We start from the raw sequence: 12,914 nt of genomic DNA, 5'->3' as shown, positions 1-12,914 counted from the left end.
CCTTTGAAAAATCAGTCTTGAGATATATCTTGGCCCAGTCTTGACGTTTCAGCTTGTGTGTCTTGTTCAGTGGTGGTCATCTTTCAGCCTTTCTTACCTTGGCCATGTCTCTGAGTATTGCACACCTTGTGCTTTTGGGCACTCCAGTGATGTTGCAGCTCTGAAATATGGCCAAACTGGTGGCAAGTGGCATCTTGGCAGCTGCACGCTTGACTTTTCTCAGTTCATGGGCTGTTTTTTTGCGCCTTGGTTTTTCCACACGCTTCTTGCGACCCTGTTGACTATTTTGAATGAAATGCTTGATTGTTCAATGATCAAGCTTCAGAAGCTTTGCAATTTTAAGAGTGCTACATCCCTCTGCAAGATATCTCACTATTTTTTACTTTTCTGAGCCTGTCAAGTCTTTCTTTTGACCCATTTTGCCCAAGGAAAGGAAGTTGCCTAATAATTATGCACACCTGATATAGGGTGTTGATGTCATTAGACCACACCCCTTCTCATTACAGAGATGCACATCACCTAATATGCTTAATTGGTAGTAGGCTTTCGAGCCTATACAGCTTGGAGTAAGACAACATGCATAAAGAGGATGATGTGGTCAAAATACTCATTTGCCTAATAATTCTGCACTCCCTGTAGTTCTCTCTCCCATTTTGAATGCAGGTTCTGAGTCTGGAGGTATCCACCTTCAAGACAGTTCTGTTTGCACAGTCCTACATGCAGCTCTTTTAGCAGGTTCCGCTCCACAGGAGGATAGCGAGGTTCGTGGCGAGATCACCGGTTCCTGTGGCAGAAGCTGCAGGCGTCCAAGGGCCACAGTAAGGCCAGTATCATCCTCGGCTCAGGCTTCTTCCGCAATTCCTGCGACGATCTTCCAATCAGTCTGGTGGCCATAAACGTCCCTTGGGGGTTTCCTCTCAGAGAAGACCATTTTTCCATTATAGTCGCTGGTTTTAATGGCTTAGCTATTGAAAGCCAGGTATTGAGGGATAGAGGTCTGTCTGGATCAGTGATCCCTACTATGGTGAAGGCGAGGAAGTCGTCTTCCAGCAAGATATACCATCGTATGTGGAAAGCGTACATTTCTTGGTGTGAATCGATTGGCGCTCATTCTCGATCCTTTTACATGGCTCGGATCTTAACCTTTCTTCAACAGGGTGTTGATCAGAAGTTGGCCTTGAGTACCATCAAGGGCCAGGTGTCTGCCCTTGCAATCTTCTTTCAGCGACTCCAATCCACGCACTCTTTAGTTCATACATTCTTTCAGGGGGTTTGACATGTGGCTCCACCTGTATAGTCTCTTTTGCCGCCATGGGATTTAAATGTAGTACATTCGGTTCTCCAGAAACCTACATTTGATAATATTTGGGAGACTCCCTTGCCTATGTTATCCCAGAAGGGGACATTCTTGGTGAAATATAGTGTGACTCGCGCTATCAGGGTAAATTAGATCTATTCAAGTGAATTAATTCCCGGGTGCTGCTAGTACTGAACTGATACCTGAACAGTGTAAGTAGTAAATTAAATGAATAGAATAGTACTGCGCTCCTGGGATTTATAGAGGTGAAAAAAGTTCTCAAATGTTAAAAATAATCACAGAGGTAAATCTCCATAGAACGGTAAATAATTAAATTTATATTTATTATATATCAAATTCAAAGTTTTTATGACAAGCTGCTCCAATGTTTAAGTGACACTCTAAGAAGGTGCATATGTGCTAAACAGGTCTCTTGTGCCATCAGTTAAAATGTATGGATTAAAAAAAGTGCATACGTATTAAACGGGTATTTTCCAATTAATCATAAATAAATTGAAATGCATAAGTCACATTGGTGCAAAAAAAGCAATAATAGATATATAAATAAACCAATAATCTGAGAAATACATAAAGTGCAAATAATAGTGCTGAGTGTTCAAACACTATATATGAATTGTAGTGATTCTTCAAAAAAGTCAGTAAAGTGCAAACAATAGTGTTGAGTGTATATAAATTACGGTGATTCTCCAAAAGTTATATTTCCTTTAAAAGTCCTCGAATTTTATATTAACCTCTTAAGGATCTGCAGTAGGCTGGCCCTCCTGCGCGAACCGGCGTAGCTCTATGTCGGTCGCGCGCCTGCAGCTAGGGGGCGAGCTTGCACCGCTGCGCTCCCGCTCCCACTCGACAGCGGGGACACGCGATCGTTCCCCGCTGAGAGAGAAGGACGGTCAGTTAACCCCTTCCCTGCCAGTGTCCTTATTACAGTATCAGTGCATATTTTTAGCACTGATTGCTGTAGTAATGTCACTGGTCCCCCCAAAAGTGTCAAAAATGTCAGTTAGGGGTCCGATCTATCTGCCGCAATGTCGCAGTCCTGCTAAAAATTGCAGATCGCCGCCATTACTAGTAAATAAAAATAAAAATGACCTAAATCTTTCCCGTAGTTAGTAGACACGATAAGTTTCTGCGCAAACCAATCAAAATACGCTTATTGCGATTTTTTTTTTTTTTTTTTTTACCAAAAATATGTACCAGAAAACAAATTGGCTAAAATGTTAAAAAATTCAGATTTTTAAATTTCGTTTTTTGGGGAATGTTATATAGCAGAATGTGAAAATGTTTTGTTTTTTTTTTCAGAATTGTTGCTCTTTTTTTGTTCATAGCGCAAAAAATAAAAATCACACAGGTGATCAAATACCACCAAAAGAAAGCTCTATTGTGGGAAAAAAAAGGCATCAATTTTATTTAGGTACAGCTTCGCACGACTGCGCAATTGTTTATTAAAGTAACGTAGTGCCCAATCACAAAAAATGGCCTGGTCATTAAGGGGGCAAATCCTTCTGCTCCAGAAGTGGTTAAGATCCTTCACCCTTATTCCAGTGATCAGGGGTGCTCTTCAGTTACTAACTGCTCACCTCCAGCTATGATAAGCAAAGCATGCGGGTATTGTAGGTTGGCTTGCTTCTAATACTCCTGTATATGCTCCGTTTTGATGAAATGGGGAACCATTCACCTTTCAGTAGAACACTGATACGCGGTCCTTATGGCTCAGGGTCATTAATGGAAAAAGGCCATCATGGTGCAGTATATTCCAGACTTTATTAATAAAGTTAAATCTCTACTTACATTCAGCAAATGCTTTCCAGCGATCAAACAGTCAGGCGGACACATGTCCCAATACGTCACTTCCGGTTTCCAGGTAACCGTCCTACGCGTTACATCAGGAATCACGTGACTTCATCAGGGGAGATCTGACTGTTTCATCGCAATGCCTTTTTTGGCACTTTTGCTTACAAGTATAAATCTGGATTTTTTGCTAGAAAATTACTTATAACCCCCCAACATTATATATTTTTTAAGCCAAGACCCTAGGGAACAAAATGGCGATTGTTGCAATTTTGTCACGCAGTATTTGCGCATCGCTTTTTCAAACGCAATTTAAAAAAAAATACACTTTAATGATTTTTAAAAAAAAACTATATATACCCCATTTTTTTGTATAATATCAAAAAGATGATGTTACGCCGATTTAATTGATAGCTAACATGTCACGCTTTAAAATTGTGTACACTCATGGAATGGTGACAAACTACAGTACTTAAAAATCTCTATAGGTGACGCTTTAAACGCTTTTACAGGTTACCTGTTTAAAGTTACGAAGGGGGTCTAAAGATAGAATTTTTGCTCTCGCTATGCTGTTTGCTGTGATACCTCACGTGTGGTGCGAACACTGTTTACATATGTGTGTGTTCTCTTCTGCACATAAGCACTGAGGGATTTTTTCTATTTTTTATTTTTACACTGTCCGTTTAAAAAAATGTATTATATTTTGATCACTTTTATTCCTATTACAAGGAATGTAAACATCCCTTGTAATAGAAGAAAGAATGGCAGGTCCTTTTTATGGAGAGATCTGGGGTCAAAAAGACCCCAAATCTCTTCTTTATCTTAAAAAGCAAAAGATAAAAATAAATAAATAAAAAAAAAAAAAACATTTTTGATCTTTTGCTTTAAAAAAACAGTTGACTTCCACCCCAGTCTGGAAGTAACGTCATGACGTTGCTTTAGTCCTCGAAGGCCATAGAGGTGATCAAAGACAAACTAGTCTTTTATCGCCTCTGTGACCAGTAAGCGTCACCATCGAAGCTCCCGCCGCTTCTGAAAGAGTTCAAGCGGCTCATGAATTACTCGGAACGTTTTCAAAAGAAGGCCAGCCGCCACCTGTAAGAAACAACACCAGGGTTATGGCTGATATCTTCAGCATACCCCGGTAAATCACTTGAAAACCTCAACATATATCTACGTATTGCGGTCGGCAAGTAATCACCTTCCCAACAAAAAGATTCCAAATTTATCTATAGATAATCCAAGTTTCAATGATGGACACAGTTATTATTATTATACAGAATTTATATAGCGCCAACAGTTTGTGCAGTGCTTTACAATGTGGGGGAATTCAGTTACAGTACAATTCAATACAGAAGGAATCAGAGGGCCCTGCTCGTTCGAGCTTACAATCTAGAAGAAGTTCTTTCCAATTCATTAGATTGGTCAATACTCATTGCCTGCCTTTGCCCAGTTTTCTGCTAGCATTTTGAATCAATCCACAGCTCCATTAGTTCAAAGTCATACAGTTCCCATGGGTAATGAGCAATCGGAGGAGATGGCGAAAAAGTACATCACCTGCAGCGAAAGCCACATGTCAAAAACACAATCTATTAATATAAGAAGCTAAAATCAATACAAAAAAAAGTGTAGCATTATCACAACTTAATATGAACCAAAATATACCACCAGTTGTGTGCTAACCCTAAATTTATGACCCTCACAGAATGAAAGGTCATAAGGCTCCTGTGTCCCCTTTAAGTGGGATCCTTTTTCTCTTGAAGAAGTCATGTCTTGGTGACAAAACACGTTGGGGTGGGGCCTTTTGTTCACCTGATAATGCGAATTCTGTTTTAATGATGGGTTGGAGATAAAGGTTTTATTTTATAGTAAAGCAATATGGAGTGTTTTTCTTTTTGTGGTGACACTGTGGTTTGGAGGAGTGGAGAGCTGAAGACACTATTGGCAGAGAGCACCAATTAAAGGAACCATTACTGTGGATCTGAGCAATGAAGAAAAGGCCCTGGAAGGAGCAATGAAGAAAAAGGCCCTGGAAGAAAAAGTATCCCATTTAAAGGAGACGCAGGCACTGTATGACCTTTCATTGTTCATTGAGCAGACCCACAGATACAGCGTAGAACTGAGAATGACAATGTTACAGTGTCAGGGCCTAGACTTGAACCTGGGACATCTGCTGTGTCTGGCAATGACTCTTTTCCCTGAGTTCCTTGAGTTCTGCTAAACCATGAACTTCTTGCTTCTCCCATTAACTTCCTGATTTAAGCCATGTCTCTGCACTTCTTGTTTGCCAGATTATTGTGCTGTCTTCAGATAGTATCTCACTCTCTTCTTCCCTGCTGCCATCAATATTTTGCTACCACTCATGTAAGAATAGTGATCATACGGTTCTACTATCATACGGTTCTACTATGTAGGACCGTTGATCACTGTTCTTAAAGCTCAAGCCACAGCCAATCACAGTTCGAAATACGCCCCTAGGGACAAACTTAACCCCTCCCTCTCAAAAAAGTTAACCCCTTCACTGCCAGTCTCATTTTTACAGTAACAGTGCATATTTATAGCACTGATTACTGTAGTAATGTCACTGGTAACCCGAAAAGTGTCAAAAATGTCAGTCAAGGGTCCAATCTGTCCGCCGCAATGTCGCAGTCCCGCAAAAAAAATCGCAGATCGCTGCCATTACGCGTTAAAAAAAAAACAACAAAAATGACAAAAATCTTTCGCTTAGTTAGTAAACGCAATAACTTTTGCGCAAACCAATCAAAATACACTTTTTGCGATTTTTTTTTTTTTTTTTTTTTTTTTTTTTTTTTTTTTTTTTTTTTTTACCAAACAAATTAACAGCTTAAACAAATTGGCCTAAAATGTTAAAAAATTTAGATTTTTACTTTTTTTGGGGGGGAATTTCATATAAAAAAAAATGTGAAAAATATTGTTATTTTTGCAAAATTTACGCTCTTTTTTGTTTATAGCGCATGATCAAAAAATCGCACAGGTGATCAAATACCACCAAAAGAAAGCTCTGTTTGTGGGAAAAAAATCAAACATCAAATTCGTTTAGGTACAGCATTGCACGACCGCGCAATTGTCTGTTAAATTCACGGAGTGCCAAATCGCAAAATAGGCCCTGGTCAGGAAGGGGGTAAAATCTTCCGGTGGTTAAGGGGGGGAATTGTTTTTTTTTTTGATGAGCTCCTGTTGTTTTGGTTGAGCTCCTGTTTACCTGGTTGGCTATAGTTTAGCCTTAGGAGTTTCTTTTTTCGCTGTTCCCACCCTTCATGTTTAACACTGCTTTGGGACGTCCCAATAGTTAATATCAGGAACTGTGTCCGTCAGTGAATGAAAGAGAAAATGGGATTTTTGACTTACCGAAAAATCTATTTTTCTGATGTCCGTTGACGGACACAGCACCCACCCCTCTGTGGAATTCTTCTGACACTGCTTGTAACAAAACTGAGAACCTATAGCAGAGAGAGGGAGTATACCCCCTGGGACTGCCCATAGGTGTAACGAGACTTTTTTTCTGCCTAGTGTCCTACTCCTCCTGTTTTGTTGCAAGCAGTGTTTAGAGGAAAAAAACCCATTCCACTCATAATTAGAGGGGTGAGTGCTGAGTCTGTCAATAAACTTCAGAGAAAAGGATTTTACGGTAAGTCAGAAATCCAGTTTTCTCCATCATTCATTGACAGATGCAGCTCCATATTCTTCTTGGACATCCCAAAGCAGTATTTGCATGAGGGGTGGGAAAACAACGCAGATAAAGAACGGAATTCTAAAAAATTTACATTTTAACAAAGGTTCCCTTTAAAATAAAAAAAAACAAGCCAAGACCGAAGTCCCAGCAGGGAACTAGGTCCTACTCCTAAACTAGGCAGAAACAAACTGAATCCTATAGCAGAGTGAGTGTGTGTATGCCCCATAGGCGTGGTAAAAAGTTTTTCCTGCCTAGTGTCCTACTCCTCTAGGGGGCAGTATAACCCAATGGTTATGAATATCAGGAGCTGTGTCCAATAGTGAACGTCAGAGAAATGGATATTACTGTAAGTTAAAAATCCAATTTTTCTGCAGTTAAACAAATATGCATTTTTTTTTTTTTCCCTAAGGAGCCTGGAGAGCATTGCACCAGTGTTCTGCAAAGTCAGGCTTCTGCAGACTCTCAGGATAGCTATCTGCTCGTACCTCTGGGAGCGGGTCTCGGGCGCGCGATCACACATCCGCTCTCTAGCCCTGCAACTAAGCAAGGGGCCCGGCGGCTGCGATTGCTGCCGGGAACCCGGCAATCGCTGCAGGGACTGACAGAAGGCACGGCACACCGCTCATCTGTCACTGATTGAAACAGGGCTCCTGTGTTCCTGTTATTTAGGAACACAGGAGCCCTGTTTCCATTCGCCAAGTCTGGCCCCCACACAGTAAGAATCATTCCCTAGGCTCACATTTAACCCTTTGATCGCCCTGGTGTTAACCTCTTCCCTGCCAGTGTCATTATTACAGTAACAGTGCATATTTTTAGCACTGATTACTGTAGTAATGTCACTGGTCCCCTTAAGTGTCAAAAATGTCAGTTAGATGTCCGATCTGTCCACCGCAATGTCGCAAACCTGCTAAAAATTGCAGATCGCCGCTATTTATGGTAAAAAAATAACTAAAAATTACCTAAATCTTTCCCCTAATTTGTAGACGCGATAACTTTTGTGCAAACCAATCAAAATACACTTATTGGGATTTTTTTTTTACCAAAAATATGTAGCAGGATACAAATTGGCCAAAAATGATGAAAAAAGTTGATTTTTACATTTTTTTTATTGGGGATGTTATTAAGCAGAATGTGAAAAATACTGCCTTCTTTTCAAAATTGTCGCTCCTTTTTTTTTTTTTTTTTATAGCGCATGATCCAAAAACCGCAGAGGTGATCAAATACCATCAAAAGAAAGCCCTGTTTGTGGGGGAAAAAAAAGAACATTGATTTTATTTGGGTACAGAGTCGCACAACTGCGCAGTTGTCAGTTAAAGTAACGCAGTGCCGAATCGCAAAAAATGGCCTGGTCATTAGGGGGACAAATCCTTCCTGTCCAGAAGTGGTTAAACAAAGGCAGAAAGCATCAAATAAATGCATCAAAAATATATATATATATTTTTTTATTATATAGACTTTACTTTTTGACATTTTTGTATTTTCCATCTTTGTGTTTCAGTGTTTATCCACAATGCATTGCCGTTCATAGGGTTTGGCTTCTTGGATAACGCCATCATGATTGCTGCGGTAAGTAACCAATTTTTCTTAAAGGGTTTTTATTTTTTTTCCTCAATTTTACCAACTATTCTTTAAAGCGTAAATGTATGAAAAAAAGGTGCACTGCTATGGTGAAGTGAACGTCATCCGATATAAAAATGTGTATTTTGAATTGCTGCTCCCACCGTGTTCAAGTACTCATACACTTGAAAGGAGCAATAATGTGTAAATGTGATAGTGGTGCGCTATTCATATGTAGATGCCATGTCGATATTTGTCCTAACAATGAAATATAATTCTAATACATAGAAGTTTCTGTTCTTAACAGTAAACTAAAACTGACACCATAATTCAATAGTGATAATCTATAATAAAGTCAGTGTCCTAATGCATGCAGTGATTCTTCATTAAGACTAAATTTAATTGAGTGACTGTTACAACGAGGTGAAGTATAATATTGCTGCTCTACCTTTTTAAAGTAAAAAATAATATTAAATGCAAGTGAATGAGTTACCTTATGTGCAAAAAATGCTAGTTGTATAATAAATAAGGTAAAAAAATATCATGTGTGCAAAGGACACAGATAAATAAAAATTATAGCACAAAAAAATGCATATACAGTAAACCCCCGTTATATCGCGGTTCAGTTTTTGCGCTCCTGATATTTTGCGTTTTTTTCTGTAATGTTATTTTACTAATTAAATCATTGATAATTAAATATTTTAGTGTTTTCCATAGCTCTTGCTCTGTCTCTCAGCATCTTTTATGTGTTTAAATGAGTTTCTATTGTTTTAAAAGTGTGTTTAAAGCGGTAGTATCCCGCTTTTTGACACTTTTACCTACAGGTAAGCCTATAATAAGGCTTACCTGTAGGTACAAATAATATCTCCTAAACCGGGGAGACCTTCAATTTATTTGCCGGGAGCTTGCAGGAAAATAATTTTATTTGCCGGAGCCGCCAAACCCAGAAGAGACGGCGAGGGATCATGGCAGCGCCCGCAGCGATGTCCGGGGGTCCGTGTCGGGGCTTTGTTCTAAGGTAAGTTACACATAATGGGCTAGTATGCGATGCATGCTAGCTCATTATGCCTTTTTTTATTTTAGGGTTTACAACCGCTTTAAAGACCTTAAAACATGGGTGTCCAACCCTTTGGCTTCTTTGGGCCACATTGAGTGCAGAGAAATTTTCTCGGGCCGCATATAAAATATATACTACAGTTAAGGTATATAAGTAATAAAACGCTGCTGCGCCCTTCCCGCGCTGCCGCGCCCCCCCCCCCCCAGCACTAATTTAACACAACTAGTGGATGATCCCCTCCGAGGCAGCCTCTGCCTACAGTTAGTTGGAAACCTCTGTGGCTGTGCCCCCGACTCAACTTCCTTCCTCCCCAGCAAAAAAAAAAAAATTGTCAGGGGGCAGTGGGCCGCATTGCCTGTGGTTCCGGGCCGCATGCTGGACATGCCTGCCTTAAAAGGTCTTAAGGGGGGGGGGGGGGGTTTACTGTATATCAAATTCTTGTTCTTAAAACAATATATATCCTATAGGGTACACATTCATGTGATAAAGTGCTGATATTGCATATTAGTTTGGAAACACAGTGGTAGTGCAAGTGATAATAAAATGGAATCAGCTCCACTTGCACTACCTCTATGTTTGCACACTAATATGCAATATCAGCACTTTATCACATGAATGTGTACGCTATATGATATACAGTAAATCCCCCTCCATTGCGGGGGTTACGTTCCGGACCCAGCCGCGAAAAGTGAAATTCCGCGAAATAGAAAAACCCTATTAAAATGCATTGTAGGCATGTTTTTTTTACTGTCACTGTACGTGTAAAAGCATTTTAAGGTCTTTAAACACACTTTTAAAACAATAGAAACTCATTTAAACACATAAAAGATACTAAGAGACAGAGCAAGAGCTATGGAAAACACAAAAATATTTCATTTTGTAATGATTTATATAGTAAAATAACATTACAAAAAAAACCGCGAATTACCGGGACCGCAAAAACTGAACCGCGATGGAGCGGGGGATTACTGTATATTGTTTTAGGAACAAGAATTTGATATATATGCATTTTTATGTGCTATAATTTTTATGCTATTTATCGGTTTCCTTTGCAATTATGATATTTATTTACCTTATTTATTATACAACTATTTATTCAGCATTTTTTGCACATAAGGTAACTCATTTACTTGCAGATAATATTTTTCTTGCACCTTAAAAAGGTAGTGCAGCACTATTATACTTCACCATACATTTAAGGCGTAGGATCAGCTTTAAGTGCCAGCTGCAACCTTTATTATCCAATCCATTCATTCACTTCCCACGACAGCGCGAGAGCCCTTGTTTTATACAATATCTATTGTTACAAGGTGCTTCTTCATTCATACAAATAAAAAGTGCTTAGTGCCAATTCCTTCCACCTGCTGAGACACCTTTGTGTGCGATGCGTGTTCACCTGCAGCACAGAGGGTTTGTGCATTAAGAAGTCAATAATCCTCCCCCTAAGGGACTCCTCAGCTTTCACTGAAATCCTCCTCTTATTTCAGAGGACCGGCTCCACGGTTATGCAAATGAAAGAGGAAATTCCATAGTGTAATATCCTTTACAAATGTTTATTTAACATAATAGTAATACAGAAAACGAACATTTCTCTGTCGCTCATTGACAGACGTAGTCTTCTTGATTCACAAGAACTGGGTTATGTTGTCTCCGCAGGAGTAGGACTAGGCAGAAAAGAAAAAACGTTCTGGCTCCACCCTAGGGGCAGTCCCAGAGGGTATATCCTCCCTCTCTCTGCTACAAGGCATCAGTTTTTTTCTGTCTAGTCAGGAGTAAGGACCTAAGTTCCTTGCTGGGATCTCTGGTCCTGGCAAGATTTTTTTTTAGAAAAAATATTTTTTAGGTAGTTTTTCTCCAGTGTTTTTTCCTGTGAGATCTTCAAGCAAATACGCCGGACTGGGCGACACCACTGGGTCGGCCGCGACGGAGTCCCATTGGAGGGACTGACCTTGCGAGTTAAAAGTCTCGCTTGGACGCCAGGAACCAGAGAGTCGAGGCGTCCGGAGTGGTCCACAACCCCCCACAGCGGTGGAGAGGGTATTGTGAAGAGAGGGTGCCTGTCGGTTCGGTATGGTGAGTAAACGTTCCCTTTTTTCCTCGTTATGAGGCAGTATGAATTATGGGCCCCTCCATACATGGTCAGTATCTGTCTGACACTAAAAGTCCCCCTTGTAAATACAGCATGTGTTTGGTGGGAAGTGGACTTGGTTTGAGAGCTAACACTCTACCCAGCAGACTGTAGTATTACAGCAGACATAGGAGGTATAATCCTACCTTAATTGTAGTGTACCTCCTGCAGATCGATAAACCGCCATTTAGCAGAGATGCAGGTGGATGTGCTGGGAAAAACGATTTCGGCAGTCCGCCGCCATTTTGCCGTAGACCGGGTGCATGAATGTCCTCAGGTCACGCCGGCCGCCATGTTTTTGGAGTCTATTGTCTCCTGTATGGGGGCGGCCATGTTTGATGAGCCCAGCTACCTCGTGGATAGCTGGGAACGCCGGAAGGCGTACACAGGGGGCGGAGCCACGTCCTTCTACCCGGGAAAACTAACACAGCTCTTTCCAGTCTGTAAAAGACAGACGCTGACTGCAGTTGGTTGGAAACTTCTCTGCATCGGGTGGTGAGCCTTGAGGATCCCTCTCTCTCTCTGTGGGGATCGAGAAGCAGGTACTCTGAGGGGCGCTATTGCGCTAGGGGGATACACATAAAAAAAAAAAAAAAGAGGTATTTTTTATTTAAAAAAAAAAATAAAAAAAAGTTTTTGTTTTTTCTGGCAGGGGTGTCCTGAATACATGAGTGGACCCTGCCACTCATGTATCTCCACCGGATCCCCTCGAGGTGTCTGCAGGATCCTCCAGCACCCCACTGACGGTTGAATCATTGTCAGCTATTATGGAAACTTTTGTGTCCCGGGTGGAAGTGGCTTGTCAGGGACAGGGCGCAAGAAAGCGACCCCCGCCTAACCCCTTATTATCTGAAACTTCGGATTCAGAATCTGAGCCTATTTCTGCAGTTGCAGGTACTTCATCTGGGATTGGTGTCTCGGGTACTGTCTCTTCAGACAGTGAGGAGGATGTTTCGGCATCAGCCATAGCCCGAGAGGAAGCGTTGGTAAACGCACTCATTGTATCTGTTCAAGAAACCTTAAGATTACAGGGTATTCCGTCGGAAATAGCTGAAACTGAAATCCCCTTTGGGACTAAAAAACGCATCAAAGTAGCGAAGGTTTTTCCATTGCCCAAATGTTTTGGCAATCCAATCAAAAGAAGAATGGAGTCTGCCAAAATGCACTTCTGCTATTTCTAAACGCATTAACAGGCGTTATCCGTTTGAGGAAACCCTCATTAAGAAATGGACAGAACCACCTGTGGTGGATTCACCAATTGCTAGATTGAATAAAGCCACGGTTATTCCTTTAGAAGACGCCCCGTCTTTTAAAGATCCAGTGGATCGCAATATAGAAGCTATGTCTCGCACCATGTTTTCCTTGATTGGAT

At 40.7% G+C, this 12,914-nt stretch overlaps 1 protein-coding gene across 1 annotated transcript in view; it reads left to right on the top strand.

Moving 5' to 3' along the window:
- The window catches only part of TMEM65 (transmembrane protein 65), a 202,484-nt gene that overhangs the window by 114,459 nt on the left and 75,111 nt on the right, over nucleotides 1–12,914 (top strand). The window contains exon 3 of the mRNA XM_082257940.1: nucleotides 8,299–8,366. Within this exon, the coding sequence (XP_082114066.1) occupies nucleotides 8,299–8,366 (68 nt within the window). The remainder of the gene's footprint in view (nucleotides 1–8,298; nucleotides 8,367–12,914) is intronic.

This window comes from Pelophylax lessonae, assembly GCF_965119305.1.
Source record: "Pelophylax lessonae genome assembly, chromosome: 5".
Lineage (NCBI taxonomy): Eukaryota > Metazoa > Chordata > Amphibia > Anura > Ranidae > Pelophylax > Pelophylax lessonae.
Note: the sequence above shows the minus strand (reverse complement) of the source record. Positions and strands in the feature narration are given on the sequence as shown.